At 37.1% G+C, this 20,728-nt stretch overlaps 1 protein-coding gene and 1 pseudogene across 1 annotated transcript in view; one reads left to right on the top strand and one right to left on the bottom strand.

Moving 5' to 3' along the window:
* The window catches only part of Robo2 (roundabout guidance receptor 2), a 527,951-nt gene that overhangs the window by 139,435 nt on the left and 367,788 nt on the right, over positions 1 to 20,728 (bottom strand). The window contains exons 3-5 of the mRNA XM_038345104.1: positions 19,518 to 19,675; positions 18,114 to 18,234; positions 2,865 to 3,003 (exon numbers count right to left, since the gene is read on the bottom strand). Of these exons, the coding sequence (XP_038201032.1) occupies positions 2,865 to 3,003; positions 18,114 to 18,234; positions 19,518 to 19,675 (418 nt within the window). The remainder of the gene's footprint in view (positions 1 to 2,864; positions 3,004 to 18,113; positions 18,235 to 19,517; positions 19,676 to 20,728) is intronic.
* Positions 10,640 to 11,542, top strand: LOC119824955 (annotated as a pseudogene).

Raw genomic sequence — 20,728 nt, 5'->3', positions numbered from 1 at the left:
CATCTCCTTGTCTGAGACCTAAATATGTAATGGAATCAATGTTGATGATTTAGTCTATAACTTTCTGAAAATTATTACTGTTATCCTTCCCCAAGTAAAGAGGTCTCCTTGCCTTTCATGTTCAAGTAAGACGTATGCTAATAGGCACAAATCAAGACTGAATAAGCTTCTTTGAAATATCATTAGAGTCTGAGAAGTGTAGAAAAAGTGCCTGGCTTCCATCAGGATAGAACAATTATTCATCAATTTGCATGTTGAGATTCTCTAACATAATGATTTAAAGCTAACACTTTCATTTGTCTGATGGATTAAAATATTTAACTAGTCAAACAAGTACTGTAATAGTATAGTCCCAGGAGCAAGAAACTAGAGGCCAGAAATATGGAAACATTTTGAAAACAGCGGTAAGAATTTTCTCAGATTTTAACTGTACCTCTTAAAAATGTAGTTTATAAAGTACTGCTTGATTTTTTACAAGTTACCTCAACTTTATAGCAAATGTCTTTTACAAGACTTGGAAAATAGCAGAGACACTAAAGTTGTCATATTTATCACTTAACACATAATAAATTGAGATAATAAAACTATTCTTAAATTATATATTAGTTTCTTAATTCAAATAAAGACACATTCAAATTCAATATAGTCTCAGAACTTTCTAACATGTATTTTTTATCTCAATTTTATTTTACTTACCAATTACAGTACACATATATGAAAGCAAAAACATAAATTAAGTAAAAAAATACAAAGTTGTTTGTTTGTTTGTTTTTGAGACTCGGTCCTTCTATGTAGCTCTGGCTGTCCTGTGAGTGACTGTAGACCAGGCTGTCCTCAAAATCAGAGACCTGTATGCCTCTGCCTTCAAGGTATGCACAGCCACACCCAGTTTACAGCGCCAGTAATTTAAAACGAATCATTGTTAATATTAATTTCTTTAACTTCTGTTAGCATTTAAAAATATTTGGAGTTTGATCTCTAATTGGATGACTACTTTAATATTCATATTAATGTGGATAGCAGCAATTTATTATGTAACCCCACCTTTGTATGTGAGTGTCTGTGTCGGGCATGTGATACATAGGAAATCTTGGCTATAATTCTCAGGTGCTGGCTAACTTAGTCTAAATTTCTTTCTTACTTTGTTTGTTTGTTTGGCAGACATTTCAGTGACTTGAAACTTACACTGCAGTGTAGGCTTTTTGGTGGCCCAAGAATTGCACCTGTGTGCACTCTCTGTATCCATGACTAAAGTACAAGTTAGCATGTTACCATACGCAGACTTTTCTTTTTTTTCTTTTTTTCTTTTTTTCTTTTTTTTTTTTTTTTTTTTTTTTTGGTTTTTCGAGACAGGGTTTCTCTGCAGCTTTTTTAGAGCCTGTCCTGGAACTAGCTCTTGTAGACCAGGCTGGCCTCGAACTCACAGAGATCCGCCTGCCTCTGCCTCCCGAGTGCTGGGATTAAAGGCGTGCGCCACCACCGCCCGGCTTCATACGCAGACTTTTCTTTTGCATTCCTAAAGAAAAGTCATTTCCTTGTGGTTTCAAGGCAAGTCCTTTCTCCAGCCCTCTGGAATTTGTCCTTGATTCTCTGATGAACGAGCATGAGGACCCCAATAGTTACCAGATATAGGCAGATATCTGATAGCAAAGTGACAAAAAGAAAGAATTGACTTCCTGTGTTATTTAGCTCCTTGATTTGAGCTTATTTAGCCAGTTTGTTAAATAACTAAATTGAGATTTGCAACAGATGCATGACTATAGATTGCAAAGAGGCCCTCAATACTATTTAAATGCCTGGTCTATTTAAACCCAGTGTTGCTGAGGATATGAATTTGGAAGGAAGGTACATTTTCATAGACCTACAGTAGGGTTCAAAACTGAAATGTTAATGTACAAATTTAGCAAAGTTCTTCAGTGGCAGAAAATGTATATAAAAAGCATTCAGCTTCTGTAAAAGTATGTTCAACTTAAAGCTGTTGAATGAAATCAAGTACCTCTAGAATTCCTGCTAAACCCTTGAAAAGCTACAGATGTAGCAATCTTATGCAGACAATGATTGTATAGGTGTGCCGGTTATCATGTCAGTGGGTAGAAATAAAGGGAAGGCAAGGGGAACAGAAAAAGAAATAGTACTTTATAGAAAGAACAAAGTAGAGTGGCTTATTTGATAACAGATAAGAAGGCATTCATTTGCTTATTTATTTTGTCTCTATCACTGGGATGAAGACTTGGTCTACCACACCTGCTTGGAAAGGTCTAAAGAAAAAATTAGAGAATACAATCAAATTATTTTTCTAAAAGATGATAAGCAATTTTGGATGCTTTGGAGATGTTGCAGTGGATACACTGGGATTGGGAAAAGAAGAATGAAAGAACTGGAGGACCTTTCTCCAAATGAGGGCTAGAAACTCCCAGCGCACAACCTCCTGGGAGGTCATCTTCTTGAGCAGCCTCAGCTTGTTGCTCTGTTTTAAATAAGTCCCTAAAGCTAGCTGTACCAGCAGCCTTTTGTTATAGATACTTTGGGCATTCCAGGAAGGCATTGCACATTAAACATCATAAAAACAGGGCACACAATGAGGGACAGTCAGGGAGGCATTAACAAAGGTACAAATAGCCCTGAGAAAGGTAACAACTCAGGAATGTGTAGTATTCGGGCATGAAAGGTAGAGTGAACCATCAGGCTGAAATGTGGATTTCCATTAAATGGGTGTAAGTCTAAAAGACTATGATATGCACACAGTAGGTATATCACCAAAAATAACAATCACACATCTGAAAGCTAATCAAGATGTAAGGGGTTTTTCCTGGTGGAACCACGAATGGTGGGGATCCAAACATTCTTCCATGTGAGACACTTACCTTCCCCTTGGCAAATCTGTATCATCCTTCTTCCACCTCACAGTTGGCTGTGGATCTCCCTGGACCTGACAACGGAATTCCACTGCCTCTTCTTCTAGCACCACCTGGTTAATTGGCCTCCTGAGAAATGTGGGTCGTTCTTTGGGAGAAAAAAAAGGAAAAAGACACACAGTAGTAAAATTAGTTGAGCCATGTATGATTTGTGAAAAAAGTAAAAAAATAAAAAAATTGTAGTTTATACATAATACACACATACTTACTTCTGTCTCTCGCCTATATCAGATAATGACTTATAAACCTAATATAATTAACCTGAATTACATTTTTGAACATGAGAATCAGTATGGTTTCTGTACAAGACTGTATAACTTCCTGAAAAAGATATGAAGTTGATATCCAGTAAATTCCTAAGCCAAAATAGGTAAAACTTACCATCTTTAAAAACAAGACAAAAAAGCCCTCTAAATTATAAACAAGGAGTTTAAGATGATTCCTCTATTATCATTGTTCAGAGTGGAAAAGTAAAAGATAAAGCTGATGGTAAATAATAATAAAAATAATGAATATTTATGATAGAGCCATCAACAACATTCCAGGAAACTGCTACTTCCAGAAATATCTCTTACAATTTCTCACTTGAAACACGACTTTATAATTTCTCACTTGATACACTACTTTACAAAGATCCAATACATTTATCAATAATTTAATCCACATATTGAAAGCTGTTTAACATTGTTAGAATATACTGTTTTTGTTTTGCTAATTATTTACTACTCTACATAATTTTTTCCAGTATTGTCCTTTAGTGCTTCAGTCTTTTAAGTCTATATTTTGAATTATACTCTAGCACTTTCCTTTATAAGAGGAAAATGCATTCCTAATTTCAGGGGTCTCATCATCAAAGAGATATAGCAGACAAAATATAGTTTTCTCCCTCCAAACAATTACACCCCTGTCTAGTGTCTGTCTGTTCAGGTAATGGCTGACTATAGGAAAATGTACATCTTAAGTTTTATGAACATGGGTCTCTGAATCATATATCAAATCCAAGTTTGATACTTATTGAAGTAGAAAGTGGACTAGCTCATGAAAGACAGGAGAGTTTCAAAGAGTGAGAAGGAGCAACAAAGTGAATATGGCCATATGGCTATGGTTAGCCATATCACATAGATAGAAATGACCATATGGCTATGGTTAGCCATATCACATAGATAGAAATGATAGAAACACATTAGGCAGGAAAAAATTTTGAACTCATTTACTTAAAATAACACACTAAAAACACAGGATGCAAATGGATATTTTTATTGACTACACTGAGATCAATATTCATGAAAGAATTGTGAAGCTGTAAAGGAAAGTTTTTTTTTTTTTCTCAAGGAAAACAATGATTGCTGGCATTTAGAAGGCTGAGAATGATACCTTTCCTCAGAGAAGTGGACAGTAGATGAAGGCAAGGAGCTACATAGCCCAGTATTTGTATTCTGCAACTCCCAAATTTGAAGATATAAAAAGCCATGTAGAATTTTATCTTTAAAGTTTTATTTACTTAGGTATTTGTTTATATCTTATTGTTATATTTTATATATATGAGGGTTGTAACTGAATGTATGTCTCTACATCACATGTCCTCAAAAAGGCCAGTACAAAGTGTCAAATCTCCTGAGCATAGAGATATGCACAGATGGTTGTGAGCCATTGTGTAGGTGACAGGAATGAAACTCAGGTCCTCTGTAAGAAGAGTTAGTCTTCTTGACCATTGAGCCATTGCTCAATCTGTAATCATGGAAAATTTGTATTGCAGAATTTACAAGCAACCCAGACAAGATGTTTTGCTTCCAAAGAGTATATGTAGGTAGAATTAATTAGCAATAAAATATCCTGCCTAAACAACAAAACAGATGTACAAGTTAGAATGATTTATTTAATTTTTTTTCTTTGGAGTGTGTGTATGTATGTATGGTATACTTATGTACACAGACAAATGTAAGTGTGGAAGAATGTACATATAGGAACATGTGAAGAACCAAGGTTCATGTTGGAAATTACTCTCCACAGTTCTTCCAACTTATTGATGGCAGGCACAATTTCTTTCCTCTTTTTATTGACTATTTGGGAATTCCACATAATGGAACCATTTCACACTCATGTCCTAGTCCCCCCTGGTCTGCACCCCTCATCCTTGTGATCTCCTTTCACCACCCTACACCCCCCAAAACAAAGAAAACACACAGACACACTCACACATGTGTCCAATTTGTGCTGTCCATATATGCATTGGAGGGTGGTCAAATTCCCAATTGCAAGCCCCTTAAAAAACTTAGTCCCTACCCGCACCCCTGCCAGAAGCCATCAATTTTGGATAGCTACACTTTAGCATTCACAATTTTTAAGTTCTGTGGAATAATTCTCTTGCACACTGTAAAGATTTGCCACCTAAATTGGTTTAATAAAACACTGATTGGCCAGCAGTCAGGCAGGAAGTTTAGGTGAGGTGACCAAGCTAAGGATGATGGGAAGGAGAAGGGCGAACTTAGAAGTCCTCAGCCAGAGACAGGGGGAGAAGGAGATTAACGCACCATGCTAATAAAGGTACTGCTGTGTGGCAGAACATAAATAAGGAATATGGGATAACTTAAAATATAAGGCTAGTTAGGAATAAGCCTGTGATGTGGGACAAATGTTTATATTCTGTCAATTATATTTTAAATAAACACTGATTGGCCAATAGCCAGGAAGGAAGTATCGCTGGGACAACCAGACAGAAAGTAGAGGGGGATCAATGAGAACAGGAGAATTCTGGGAAGAGGAAAGCCCATTTCTCCGCAGTTCCAGCCCAGACACATGAGAAGCAAGATGTGACTGCCTTGCTGAGAAAGGTACCAAGCCATGTGGCTAACATATACTAGAATAATGGGCTAATATAAGTTATAAGAGTTAATAAGAATCCTGAGCTAATGGGCTGATCAGTTTATAACTAATGTAGACCTCTGTCCGATTTCTTTGGGACTTAAAGATTGTAGAAACCGGGCAGGACAGAAACCCTATCAACAAGCCTGAGCTATTATCTGAACATTTATAAATAATATCTTGTCTTTGTGTGGTAATTTGGAAGCAGCTACTTGGCAGGGAGTGGGTGGTCGGTACAGGAAAACATCCAGTTACATTTAAGAGTTCTCTTGATGGTTTCCTATCTAGGTTGTTACTTTTGGGGAGCTGGAAAGGGAGAGTAGAGGTTGTCACAGAAGTCTTCTATGTGTCTCTTTCTCAATTGTGAATAAGCAGTCATCAACAGCACTGCAAAACTAGCTTCCTTTCAGTACAGTTTCTTAATCAAACTCAGGGGTCAAGGCTATGGCTAATCTGTCTGTCATTGCTAGAATTAAAGTCTCCAAGCACATAGGCCTTTATGTAGATCTGGGGATCTCTAAGCACTGAGCCATCTCGCTAGCCTCAACATTTTACTGTTAAATTGTGGGAGCAATGTATTTTAAGCATAATGATGCTGTGTTTTGTTTCTGCAATAAGTAGACAATAGGATTAGTACATCCTTACAAGTGTTTCAAATGTTAATAGTAAATTAGCATAGGAAGTGAGTTGGGCATTTCTTATGCTGTTTGATGCTTTCAGACAGAGCCTGTATTAACCCCCTGCCAACAGAGAGGAAACCACTAATAACATCACTTGAGGCGAAAATTGATATTTCGAGAGGAGACCTCTTCTGTTCCTCTGATATTAATGGGGGTATTGTACCATACCTGGTCTATGGAGGAACAAACTATTGCTCTATTTTCAATCATTAGGCAAATGTGAATGTGGCCTCTCCTAACCCAGGCTCCAAGTTGAATGGATTATAAATTACCAGCAGCTTTGTTTTGTCAAGAAGATGGTGAGAGATGAAGCTAAGCATAGTGGGAGGGCGTGAATGTGAAGGGCATGTGGAATAGCTCAAGGAAGATGGCAGGTTGGCTGAAGGAGAACTGCTGCTGGGCTCTTATATCTCATAGCAGAATCCTCTAAAAGGTAAATGCCAAGGATTGCATTGGCAGATCTGTGAAAGGTCAAGTCAAAGAGGAAAATGGTTACTGAGTAAAATTATTTCACTATAAACTGGCAGATTCTAAAGTTTTAATAAAGGCGGTAGACTTAAGAGATCCAAAATGAATTTTTCATCAGATGAGCAGAGAGATTTTTTAACAAATTGAGCATACTATTAAATAAATTGTGTGTTTGTGAGTGTGAATTCTTGTGAGAAAATTATCCTTGCATGCTTAAGGCATTGTAAGTAAACTTCCCATTCCTTGAAGTCAAACTAACTTTGGATCAATAGTTAAAGGAAGTTATATATGCAACAGTAAAGAAAAACAAACACTTATTTTTTCCAATATGTTGGAAACTGAGTTTGCAAACTTGTATAAAATAAAGGTTCTTTGCATTTACATACGGGACTCAGTCTCCTTGTTGGTTTCTGGGGGACTTTGTGGATCTGGGCATAATGGTATACAAATATTAAAAGTCTGATATCGGACTCTGAGATGGTTCAGCAGTTAAGAGCACTGCCTGCTCTTCCAAAGGCAACGCATGGTGGCTCACATCCATCTGTAATGAGACCTGGTACTCTCTTGAGGATTAGACCTGGCCAGTTGTCCTCATCAACTTAGACTATGAACCCAAAATGGATAAATTCAATAGAACCGCCATATACAGGCTGTCCGTGTGTGCTTTCACATTGCCAGGGCATAAACTTCATTTCATTTCATTCACAATACAATTCTTTTGATAGGAAAAGAAATGGAGTTCAAGAATAGTGGGAATGAAAGTCACTTGTATCTACAACGTAGGGAGACAGGTTTTATGTTTCAGTATCTCAGTTTGCCTTCCTTCCTATGATATAATTTAACAACTTCTTGCTATATTAAACTTTGTTTACAAATTTGGAAGGTATTACTCTGAGAATTTCCATAGCAATATTAAATGCACATTTCTAATCTGTGTTATTCATTATTCTAATTGTATTATATTAATTTTTAATACCCTCTTTCTGATTTGTGTTACATATAATTGTCTATGGAATGAATGAATAAAAACTACAGGCTTCATTAACATGGTATATATTCAAAAAATGGGGGAAGAAATACTTTTTTTCTTCTATTAAATGCATTTTATTTTCTGGAAATGTGTGAAACAAAAACATGAATATTAAAAACTAGCAAATTGTTTTAAAATGGAAAATGTATTTTCAGATGTTTTACATTGGTTTTTGCTACTGTTATCAAAGTAACCCACCTTTAAACACAAACTACAAAGCCAAATATAAGTGTCTAAGGTTTCTCTTTTTGTACTAAAATCATAGAAAAAAATAAAAAGGAAAGTCAGGGGAGTGGGAGTAAGTTGATAACAGAACAATCTAGAGAATCTACTGAGAGACAGGAATCACATCCAATATCCGCTAATGTCCACAGAGATTATACCCAGGAAGCTCTGGACATTTGAAATAAACAAGTGTGGAAATCTTGATCCATTGAACAAGCCAACTTAATTTTAAGACATGCCGAAATGAGGTTACTGATTTTTTTTCCAAGGTATCCCCTTATGTCTGACCACTTATTGAAAAGGCAGAGGCACAAACCTCTAGGGCCATCTGTGGACGGCTTATCAATTAGACTCCAGTCCCCCTAAGTCAGCCGATCCCTAATTATATAACTATGCCGTGATCAGAGGTAACTTCTTTGCCAAAGCAATTAACTTTTTTTTTTCCATGAGATTAACTAGATTTGAATCACCTGCATAACTTGCTTGCAAGGTTAATCTCTCTGGAGATAACTGTTTGCCAGTGTGTTACTCTATAGAATACAGCTCTCAAATAGCCCTGTCAAGGTAGTTACAAATCAGCATGGTAGAAAACCCAACTTTACATGCAGCTATAATCAAATCTAATGTCTTGTCTTACTGCACTCAAGTCAACATTAGTCAGGGAGAGAAATATTCAACTTTACACTATACCACGAATTCAATAGGTGTTTGAATAATCTTTTCTTGTTTTTATGCTACAGAGAAGAAACTAAGTACACATTTAAAACATTCTCCATTTCAACAGATTGTAGCCTTTGAGAGTGGCTGAAACTGTCATTGCCCAGGACTGTGACATGGCAGTTATTTCCTGGATGACCTTAGCAATTTTAAGGTAAAATTCCCTTGAGATTGTAAAAGCTGTACTGTGGCTATAATTGCATAGGTGGGGTTGTTTAAGTCCTATAAGAAGAAACTATGTAATAAAAGGACATTAGAGCTAACTACTGCTTGTAAACCTTGCCTTGCCTTTATCTGCCCTAGCAGAAACGGCCCTGGTGCAATGCCTATAAAGTAAGGAAGTCATCAGATGGTTAGCTTTGCAGGTCTCCTTTGACTTTACAGTGTACGTCTAAAGGGACGGAAGCTGGATAACCATTGAATGCTATTACTGTGCCCTTCCACAAACCTTGGTGATAATGGTCTGGCAACCTGGATGTGATTACATAAATTCTGACTGAATTAATTTATTTGACAATAATTTTATTATTGGAAGTAAAGACCAACATAGATAAAATTTGGAAGAGAAAATTCTTCTCTCATCAAGTTTTAAAAACAATATTTAATGTTATTCTTATAATAGACTACGAAGCACCATTACAGAACATGCCCCTGTGACCAAATTTTATCACTATCTTGAAGCATTAATATAGATTTTAAAATATAGTAGGTACTTGAGAAGTATTCACAAGAAAGTACTACATTGCTTCAACTAATCATGATGCTTTATTCAACATATCATTTAAATTCTTACCTGAAATCTGCAGTATGGATAGGTATTTCTTTTTATATTTTTATGTTTTTATTTTTATAAGGCAAAGTGTTTTGTCTGCATGGGTTTCAGTGTACCATGTGTACCTGATGCCTTTGGAGGCCAGGCGAGGCTGTCAGATCCCCTGAGACTGGATTTACAGATAGCTGTAAACTGACATATGGGTACTTAAAATCAAACCCAAGTTCTCCAGAAGAGCAATGAGTACTCTTAAGCCCTGAGCCATCCCTCCAGGCCCAAGATTAAAATATTTCTTAAGGTTTTTGAGATAGCATTATTTTTAACTTTGTGTATTTTAGCTCCTTTCACCATATGAGCTAATTTTTTCAACTAATGTCTGAAAAAGCACATTACAAGTTCTCACAAGCCAATGTCTCAGTTCTCATCCTTCATAAAGAGGCTAGTTGCTAGTAGGCAATCACTAACTGAAAATCATGAGGAAATAAAGTTTATGATATGCTTTTAATGGATGGAAATGAAATATGGGTGGATGTCAATGCATGATATGCTATTTGAAATTGGCTTCTTCATAAAATTAGAGGAATAGACAGAAGAGTAAGTCTGTGGAAAGGAATTATGAAAAGGAGAGGTAAATTAATACCACAAAGAAACATTTATAATTCAAACAGTGTTATTAGAATTGAGGGACACAAAGCCAGCATAGTGGTACCTGCCTGCCATGCCCTAATCAGAAGGCAGGGATGGGTGGATTGTGAATGTGAAGACAGCTTGAGCCATAGAGCAAGACCTTGTCTCAAAAGAAAAAGAAGCAAACTCTGTGTCAGAAAGAAACACATGAAGCAAACACAGTTTACTACCAATAGGATAAACAGAATAGGAAAGATCCAGAAGTATAGCATGCAATTCATTAAATACATGTTTCACGAAGTCAGGATGGTGGGAGAAGGAGGAGTCAGCCAATCACTTATAAATGGTGCCTAAGCAGGACCCGAAGCCCAAATTCCAGGAGGGCGAGTGAGTGCTGTGCTTCCATGGGCCTCATATCTATGAAGCAAAGGGTGTAATGGTTGCCATAAAGGACAAACAAGTGAAAAACTATATACACTACAGTGTCTGGAATAAAAACTGGCATGATTGGGTTCCAGAAAGCAGAGCACTCAAATACGTGGACACCAGCTTGCAGAACACAGCGAGAGCCTTCAAAAGGCCAATCAGGAACAATACGCAGATGACTGCACCAGGAAAGAAGACATCTGGTCTGCAGCAGAAAAATGTTGCAGTGAAAACAAAGAAGAACAAGCAGAAAACACCTGGCAATGGAGATGGTGGCAGTACCAGTGAGACACCTCAGCCTCCTAGGAAGAAAGGAGCCTGGGAAGATCCTACCGTTGAAAATGAAAAAAAAAAAAAAAAACATTTATGAACAGAGTTAAAGTTAAAGATTCCTGAAGAGATGAAATCATGACTTGTTGATGACTGGGACTTGATGAGCACACAAAAGCAGCTTTTTTATATTCCTGCCAAGAAGAATGTGGATTCAATTTTGGAGGATTATGCAAATTACAAGAAATCTCAAGGAAATACAGATAAAGAGTATGGTATCAATGAGGTTGTAGCAGGACAAAGGAGTACTTCAGTGTAACGCTGGGCACTCAGCTGCTTTATGAATTTGAGAGACCACAGTATGCTGAAGTTCTTGAAGATCATCCTGATGTACCCATGTCCCAGATGTATGGAGCACCACACTTACTGAGATTATTTCTGCGAACTGGAGCAATTATTACTGAACTATCTACATGATTTCTTCCACTACCTGGTGAAGAACTCTGCAGCTTTGTTCAGTGCTAGTGATTGCCATCGGAAAGTTGTGTGAGGGCCATGCTCTCTCTCACTTGTGCTTGGATCTCTGCAAACAGTTTGGTTCTTAGTCCTTCTCTTATATAAATGATGTACTTTGAAGACCCATTAGTATATAATAGAATTGATAGTTGTTTTCTGTTTGATTTTAAACTTATGTGGCATTTCCCTCTGTATGTTGTGATTACCACTGGTAAATAAAGCAACAGCTCTGGACCTATAGCAAGACAGAACTTAGGTAGGCAGGAAAAACTAAGCTGAATGCTGGGAGAAAAGAGGCAGAGACAGAGAGAAGCCATGTAGCCCTGCTGGACATAGACGCCTGACCTTTACACAGTAAGCCACAGCCACGTGGCAATACACAGATTACTAGAAATGGGTTGAATTAAAATATAAGTATTAGCCAATAAGAAGCTAGACCTGATGGGCCAAGCAGTGATTTAAATAATATAGTTTCTGTGTGATTTTTTTTCGGGACTGACCTGATGAGCAGCCGGGAATCAACAAGCAGCCTCCTCCAACATTCAAAAGAGAAAATAAAAGGAGTCACTGCTCCTTTCTTCTTTCTTTTTCATTTCAAAGTTTCTACCAGTCTATTCAGCAATGGGCAGCAGAGGGACATGCTGTAGAGTGTTTTATTGCCTAGTTGACAAAGCTGCTTTTGAATGCTGGTGGTTCTGTTCCTTTGACATTAGGCACTTTAAAGGTTCACTTCAGTGTATATAATTGAACACCCATCCATCTGTGCTCTATATTTTTTTTGTAATGGTGCTTAAAAAGCCCATTCTTTGCAAGTCATCAATGATGTCCCTTAGGCATTTTATCTTTGCTTAATTGTTAAAAAATGGTGGCTTGTTTCTTGAGTTTTGTATGTATGTCTAATACCTGTTTTAACATGATAGCTGCAATGTGTCTGTAGCTACAATTTTATGAAAAAAGATTTTCAGATCTTCAAATAATTCTTACCTTTAAATTTCAAAAGCAAAAACAAACAAACAAAAAATAAATGCTTCACCGAAGCCAAACAGAAAGTCCAATAAAATGAATAGAGGCGCTTTGGTTGACAGATTTCTGTTTTTTTTATTTTTTATTTTTTTTTTTGACTAGCATATAAATAAACGAGGTTGCAAATGAGTGACCAATCAAGGCATATACTTGCAATGTGTCAGAATAGTCAGAAGTAAGATAAGGACACACTGCTAACTGCTAAGAGTTTTGGAGGAAAAAAAAAGGTATATCAAAAGGCCCAACTAAGCCAGGCGGTGGTGGCACACGCCTTTAATCCCAGCACTCGGGAGGCAGAGGCAGGCGGATCTCTGTGAGTTCGAGGCCAGCCTGGTCTACAAGAGCTAGTTCCAGGACAGGCTCTAAAAAAGCTGGAGAGAAACCCTGTCTCGAAAAACAAACAAACAAACAAACAAACAAAAAAAAAGGCCCAACTATATGCAAAGGTATGCCAACACAGCCATAGTAGACTTCTCTAGAGGAATTCAGGGGGCTGAATAACTTTAACTTTGGAGAGGCACTTTCAATAGTCACAGAAAATTAAAGAATTTTGATACTACGATTTTGTAACTTAGAATTCACATAGAGTAAAGGCATATGAATTTGGGATGTGCCCTTAGCTCCAGGCAAGCAGAAAGCAATGGATAAATACTTGCATAATCAGGAAGTAAAGAAACACATACAGGATATTAGGCATTAGGCATACAGAATCTAACATCAAAGCAAGGGAGGAGAAAATCAGGGTTGGAAATTCTGGAGTAGACCTGAATGCACAGAGTCTGGGATCTCCAGGACAGCTATATTAGGGGAGCACATACTGTTGAGTTGTGAAAAATAGAATGTAGGCTTTACCAGTTTGAAACAAGTATAGTTTCAGAACTGAAAATGAGTCACAATATCATAACATTTAGTTCAATGGTCTTAATATCTACATGGTTAAAAATAACAAAAAACATTTTATTTGCCCACGTGTAAACAAGTGTCTAAGTATGTGCATGCACATGCTTATATTTGTGGGCACAAGGGTACCCATGGGACACACATGGAATTCTGAGAAAACTTTGAGTGCCAGTTCTCGTAACCCATCTTATTTGAGACAAGATACACCGGGCTAGCTGGCCTGGATGCTTCAGTGTCTGTCTCTGCTTTCCATCTTGCTGTAGAGAGATTGGAGATGTGATCTACTATGCCTGTTTTACATGCATTTTGGGGATTTGAAATCAGATTCATATGTTTGCATGAATAATTCTTGTTCACTGAGACATCACTATAGCCACCCAAATGTCAATATCAATAGCACAAATGATTCTAAAAAGAATATACTAAAAAGAGATAGATAAAAGTTCGAGGCCAGCCTGATCTACAAGAGCTAGTTCCAGGACGGGCTCCAATTTTTTTATTTTTTAAAATAGAATATAGAGTGGTGTCATAATGAATATCTAAAATATATACTAGAAAAACATGTTTAAAATATTAAAATGAATATCCCCAAAAGAGGGGAGAACAAAATAAACTTTCAAAAGTAACCAACAAAGAAATAATGTACCTCTGTGTATATGCATGTGTGTGCATGTGTATATGTGTGTATGCATTTATGTATTTGTGTACATCCATGCACATGTAAAAGATTCTTAAGGAAACTGTAAAGCAAATATTTCAGTATTTTACTTTGATATTTAACAGCTATGATATATATTGAAATTTCAGTGTACAAAACTGATTTTGTGTATTGTTTGGACACACTTAAAAATCATTTAGAAAACATATGCTTTATTTTCAGCTATTTTTTTAATAAACAGTTTTAGGCTTATAGATTGCATACTTCAACCCTAGTTTCTCTGAGCATGTTTAGGCTCTTCAAGGCTTAACATATGCATTAATTATCTAGAGTGGGAAGTAGTGATGTTCTTTATGAAATGTCTAGAGTTTGTTACAGACGACAGAGTCATTTCAGACTAGAATACTACATTCTGATTTTTAGATTTGATAATGGGCACACTCTGACTTTTAGACTTGATAATGTACACTTGAGGAGGAGCTTATCTCGTGTACAGAACATGATTGCTGAGAAACAAATAGAACAGATCATTCATCTGGTACTTAGGATCAGTTTACTGTGCTCACACCTCAGTGGAAAGAGTCACAGGAAAATGGAATGCACAAATGACATTGCCTAGATCAAGTCCAGTTGTTGAAGAATAAAATGACTGAAAAAATAGATACTTTTTTCAGTAATGTAGTTAACTACTGGATAAGGTAAGAACCTTTGTTTTTTTCTTTGCTCACCTTGCACTATATTAGGGAATGATATTTCTTGAACAGCAAACATCACCAATTACTTTTCCTGTAGAACCTCTTGAGTGAAGCTGGCATTTCATAGCCAGAGACCATTGTAATCAAAGACCCTAAGGTGAACTTGCAGCTACGTGAAGATAAAACTGAGCAGGTGAACTGAGAAATGTAAACCAGGTTTACAAACATAATTCCAAAATTATAATATTTAGTGTGCTCAACTAAAAGGCATTTTGTTTTTTAATATTTTCAAGGTAAGGGATTCAAGTGTAATAAATGAGGGGGTCCTACTGTTGACCTTATTTCTCTAAAATTAGGAGTCACAGATCAGCAAAACTCTCACACAGAAATCACAGCTTTGATCAGACTATCACTTCCCTATTCTATCTTTTTTCTTCCCATAATTGTTTAAAAAGTATGTATATATACATATATCATACATGCATATATATCTCATCTCATATCATATAATTTCCCCTTTGCCAGCTTCTTTCAGATCCTCCCCCTTCATCCCTGGACAGTTTCATTTCTTCTCTCTCTGTCTCTCTGGTCTCTGCCTCTCTCTTTTCCTTTTTCTTGATTTGGGTATTGTTTTGTTACATATAAAATGGAATTTCAACTTTCCCTCAACTTATTGTATATGAAACCCCTCAGGTAAGTTTACACTGTCAGATAACTGTTTCTCAGCTCTCTAAATCAATTCTTCCACAGGAACTGGCTCTGGATAAATTTAATCTCTTGGGTTGATAGCTATTTTTAAAATAATTTATAATTTGTACCACAAATTTTGACAGGCTTACAGGTGTCTTGCAGTTCCCATAAAGTCTTTAGGAGAAGTAGGGTAAATATTTCAAATACAGACACATTACTGGTAGATCTAATTGCTCTGGTAATGACATTGAACCCTTTCAATTTCCCTTTGAAGACAGTCTATACTGTCATAATGCAATGTTTTTCTACTCAAGAGCTTGTGGTAGCTACAAAAAATAGCAATGAGTGTTTCTTTAAATAGAAGAGCTATGCTTGTGGGCTTTCAATGCTGATATTCAGTGACCACTAATTTCATATCTTACCAGACAAAATTGTATTTTTATTTATTACTATGTAGAGGGAGTTTGAGACTCTTAAAGCTGACTGCAGTGAATCCAAAGAAAAACATATAGTTATCCTCCTGGATATTGGAAGTAGACAAGGTTGCCGGGCAAAAATTGGGAACTTGGGGGTGGGGTGGGAGAGGGGGATGTGGGGATGGGGAGAGAATAGTTTGAAGTGGAGGATGGGGAGAGCTTGGGGGAATAGGATGGTTGGGATACAGGAAGGGTGGATGTGGGAACAGGGAATTATATATCTTAATTAAGGGAGCCATTCTAGGTTTGGCAGAGACTTGACTCTAGAGGGGTTCCCAGGTGTCCAGGAAGATGCCCCCAGCTAGTTCCTTGGGCAGCTGGGGAGAGGGAGCCAGAAATGTCCAGATCCTATTGCCATACTCATGAATATCTTGCATATCACCATAGAACCTTCACCTGGCGATGGAAGGGGAAAATGACAGAGCCCCACATTGGAGCACCGGACTGAGCTCCCAAGGTCCTGATGAGGAGCAAAAGGAGGGAGATCATGAACAAGGAAGTCAGGACCGTGAGGGATGCGTTCACCCATTGAGACGGTGGGACAGAACTAACAGGAGATTACCAAGCCCAGTTGGAATGGGACTGATGGAACATGCGACCAAACCATACTCTCTGAATGTGGCTGACAGTGGAGGCTGACTGAGAAGCCAAGGACAATGGCGATGGGCTTGGACTCTACAGCGTGGACAGGCTAACTGTGAGCCTTGTCAGTTTGGTTGCTCACCTTCCTGGACTTAGGGGGATTTGGGAGGATCTTGGACTTAACATAGTGGAGGGAACCCTGATGGCTCTTTGGCCTGGAGAGGGAGGGAGTGGGGGTATGGTTGGAAGGGAGCGGGAGTATGGGTGGAAGGGAGGGGAGTGAAGGAGGAGGAAGAGGGGAGAAGATGGAAATTTTTAATAAAAAAGAAAAAAAAGCTGACTGCATATGATTTAGAGGAAAACTTAGAGTTTTCTGGACTAGGTGGACAGAAGTAGTCTACAGACCTACATTGAACAGAATTATAGAATTATATTTAGTTCTTTCCTTAATAAAATATGGGATATTTCCTGCCTTTCTCATTTGGCACTAGAAGTGGGGGAGCATGCAAGGGGAGTATTATCAGAGATTATTCAGCATGCAGGAAGATTGAAAGGACCTTGATCCTTCATTCAAAGAGAACAACCAAAGAGGCATCACAGCTTCTGTTTCCATAGCAATGCTCCCGATCATATGACTGCATAGTGCCTCTGAAGCTACACTCAAGAAGACACTCCACTAGACACCTATGCCAGACTTTAACACTGGGCTTGGGCAAGTTCTAGAACAATGACCATAAGTAGAGACCTTGCCATAACACGCATTGAGTTAGAAGAGATATAATTTAAAATCTTACATATTCTCTTAACTTTTAGACTATTTGATATCAGGATGAGTAAAAAATGTTAATATGTATTTAAATCCACATACAAGCACACATGTGTCTGCATCTTATATACATATATGCATGTTTATTTGTATGCATCTAATACCTAATAAATATATTAAATCAGAATGAGTGAGGAACATTAATTCTCTGAGAAATAGTGTGATTTTTGACATTTTGAAAAACATATTTAAATAATCTTAAATACATGAATAAAGTAGGCAAACTGATGTTTCTTTTTAAAAGACAAAGTGACGTTTCTTTCTAAATTTGACATTAAAGTTTTCATCATAAAGTACCTCAAAATCCCAATTCTAATCACTATTGATTACTCCAGTTAATGAGTCATTGTTCATATATATCCTAAACTTTAGTGCTAATGAAACTGCAGCTATTTATAATTTGTGAGTACTAATATTGTCAGTCTGACAGGATATAGAATTATTGATGAGACCAGCTTTGAGTTTGTTCATGAGGGAGCTTCTAGACTAGGTTAACTGAGATAGGAAGAGCTCCCCTAAATATGCACAGTATAGGGCAGTGTTCATGGAAAAATATTAACCTAGCAGGAGTGGTTATGTCTCCTTACTTCCTGACTGTAGATGCAAAATAAGCCTTCAGCTACACCAAGCTACTGTGACCAGTACTTCTCTGCCACTGTGCCCCCAGATGCTCCTTGACTCAGCTGCTTCCTTTCAAGTATTTGGTCACAGAAAAAAGAAAAGAAACTAATACATAAATTAGAAGAGAGTTTTACCGAAGACAGTCAGCTCTGCAGGGTCGCTGTCCCTTTCTCCCACCATATTGGTGCCCACACAGGTATACATCCCTGCATCACTTTTCCTGGTATTTGAGATCATCAGTTTTCCACCTCGGATCTAGATGAAATAAACAAATGGAAAAGAAACAGAAAAGAAAGAGGCTCTATTTAATAATTTTGATTTTTTAAGGTCTGCCAAACTTATTGCTGAAAAATAAGTTTTATTTTTTAAAGAATTTTGATTATAAGTAAAATGACTTGAATAGACCATTGAATTTAGAGATGTTTTGATATATAGCAAAAGCCAACGAGTCTTTTCTCAAAAGCACATACTCAACACAAAACCATAAAGACCAAATTCTTATTGAAATGGTAATGCTTCATAATAACAACAAAAGCAGAAACATTTGAATATATATTGCAATATCTATCTAGCATTTAGATTTTGTATAATGGTGCCATCTCAATGTATACATGGCATAAATTCATATTTATAAAATATATATTTAAATATTCCAGGTAACACATGACTTTTTTTTAAAATAATGTTGTAGCATAATTTTTTTTTTTGTACACCAAGAGGATGTGTCTTTGGCAAGGCACCTTCTGATTGGCTTAATAAAGAGCTGAATGGCCAATGGCTAGAAAGGAGAGGATAGATAGGAATTCCTGGGAAAGAGAGAGGAAGAGGAACCAAATCTAGGTGCAAGGCAATGCCAGCAAAATGTGGACCAAGTTGGCCCTACAGAATGATAGAGAGGTAAAAAGGCCATATGGCAGAACACAGATTATAGAAGCATGTTAATGTAAGTCATAAGGGCTAGTTGGGGACAAGCCTAAGCTAAAGGCCAACCATTCATAATTAATAAGATGTCTTTGTGTTATTATTTTGAGTTGGAGGTCACAAAAGAGATTTTAGCAACAAAATAACATATGTCTAGTTAAATAAAACATTTATTTTTAATAAAATACATCAATTTTCAGTCACTGTATTTTATCTAAATGATGAACTACTAAATAATATCTAATGTAAATTTTATTTTAGTGAAGTCCTCATTTCCTTTTATAATACTGAATCTAATATAAAACGAGAGGTAGCCTTTAAGCTTAATGGCTACATTTATATTTTAATATCAATGTATGAAGCATAAATGACTGCTAGAAACCTCTAGAGAGTGAAGATATTAATATTACACTACAAAATCACGATTACATATTCAAATTGGTGCAATTATTAGTATAACATAGACATTTATGATTGTCTCACTGAGTCCCATCCAAAATTTAATATGTGGTATATGGAAAATTAGCATTTAGATCCAATTTTGGTATTAATATATTAACAGAGTTCATTCTGATGTGAAACTCAGTGTCTCTAGACTTTCTTGTAAATGGACTCACACTTATTCTCTCTTCCTTGTCATCAATTCGGATTTTATCTTTCTTCCAGTAGATGGTAGGTTCTGGGTGTCCTCGGGGAGGCTGGCACTCCAAGATTGCAGGCTCTCCAGCTGCCACTACCACATCAGTGGGGTTTTGCCGGAAGTCATCTCGCAACACTGAAGAAAAATTAAAACAGTTAAAAATATTCTTAATGATTCTATTCCATTAAGTATCATTAACTTCAAGTCTTACCCATGTGATAAATGCTGGGTATTTCTAGTGCACATAGCCATATCTACTAGAAAAATATGTCAAATCTAACCTAAGTGCTCACTGATGGGGGAAGAGCTACTGGGGGGAGGCCTTCTCATACATTGGTTCTAAACTCCAATTTTAAAAATAATATATCAAACATCAATGAAATTAAACATTTCTGATATAACTCTGAGCTATAATAACCATGCAAGGTAGGAAACATTTCATGTAATGTAGATCTACTTTCTATTAAGAAAAGCATATGTTCGTGAGTGCACTACAATAAACGTCTAGGATAAACTAAACCCTGAAGCAAGCTGCACTCAGGTCGCTTATGGTCATGTGTACACTTGGGTCTACAATGAAAGAGGAGTGAGGACTTTGAGAAGCTCTCTTGCCTGTGACATGAATGTGGGCTCACAGCTTTCCACAGTTCACTAAGCAAACTCCTTGTTGACTTTTGCAACGCCCTAGTACCCACAAACAAGGGTTTTGTTTCAAAACCCTCTGCATTCCCACCTGCCAAGTGACATCTGGGAAGCATGACATGCAGAACAGAAATACCCTTTACAGCACTGTTGCAGCCTGAATCATCCCTCTTTTCATTAGTAAGGAGAACAGCAGGTTGGACCTCTGATACAACCTTCAAAAATCTGGCATGCGTCAGATGTCCAAATGTCACATATCTATCAGTGTGATCAGCTCTTTTGCTGGCAAGATGAAAAGTCTGCATGCCCTATCAGATGGAGACAAACTGAGTGTGTTTGGCAAACAGTGGCCCTAACTATTTTAGTAAACACATTCAAATAGGAGTTGAGATTAGCTAACATGATGTTTACCTTCACTGTTCGTGTTTCCAAATCACATTCATTTTCCTTTTCTTTGACATCCCAACACTAACAAGCTTTGTTTTGTCTTACACAATTAGTTTTGTGTTCTTTGAGGCAGCCTCACTATGTAGCCCAGGTTGGCCT

This window comes from Arvicola amphibius, chromosome 10 (assembly GCF_903992535.2).
Source record: "Arvicola amphibius chromosome 10, mArvAmp1.2, whole genome shotgun sequence".
Lineage (NCBI taxonomy): Eukaryota > Metazoa > Chordata > Mammalia > Rodentia > Cricetidae > Arvicola > Arvicola amphibius.
Note: the sequence above shows the minus strand (reverse complement) of the source record. Positions and strands in the feature narration are given on the sequence as shown.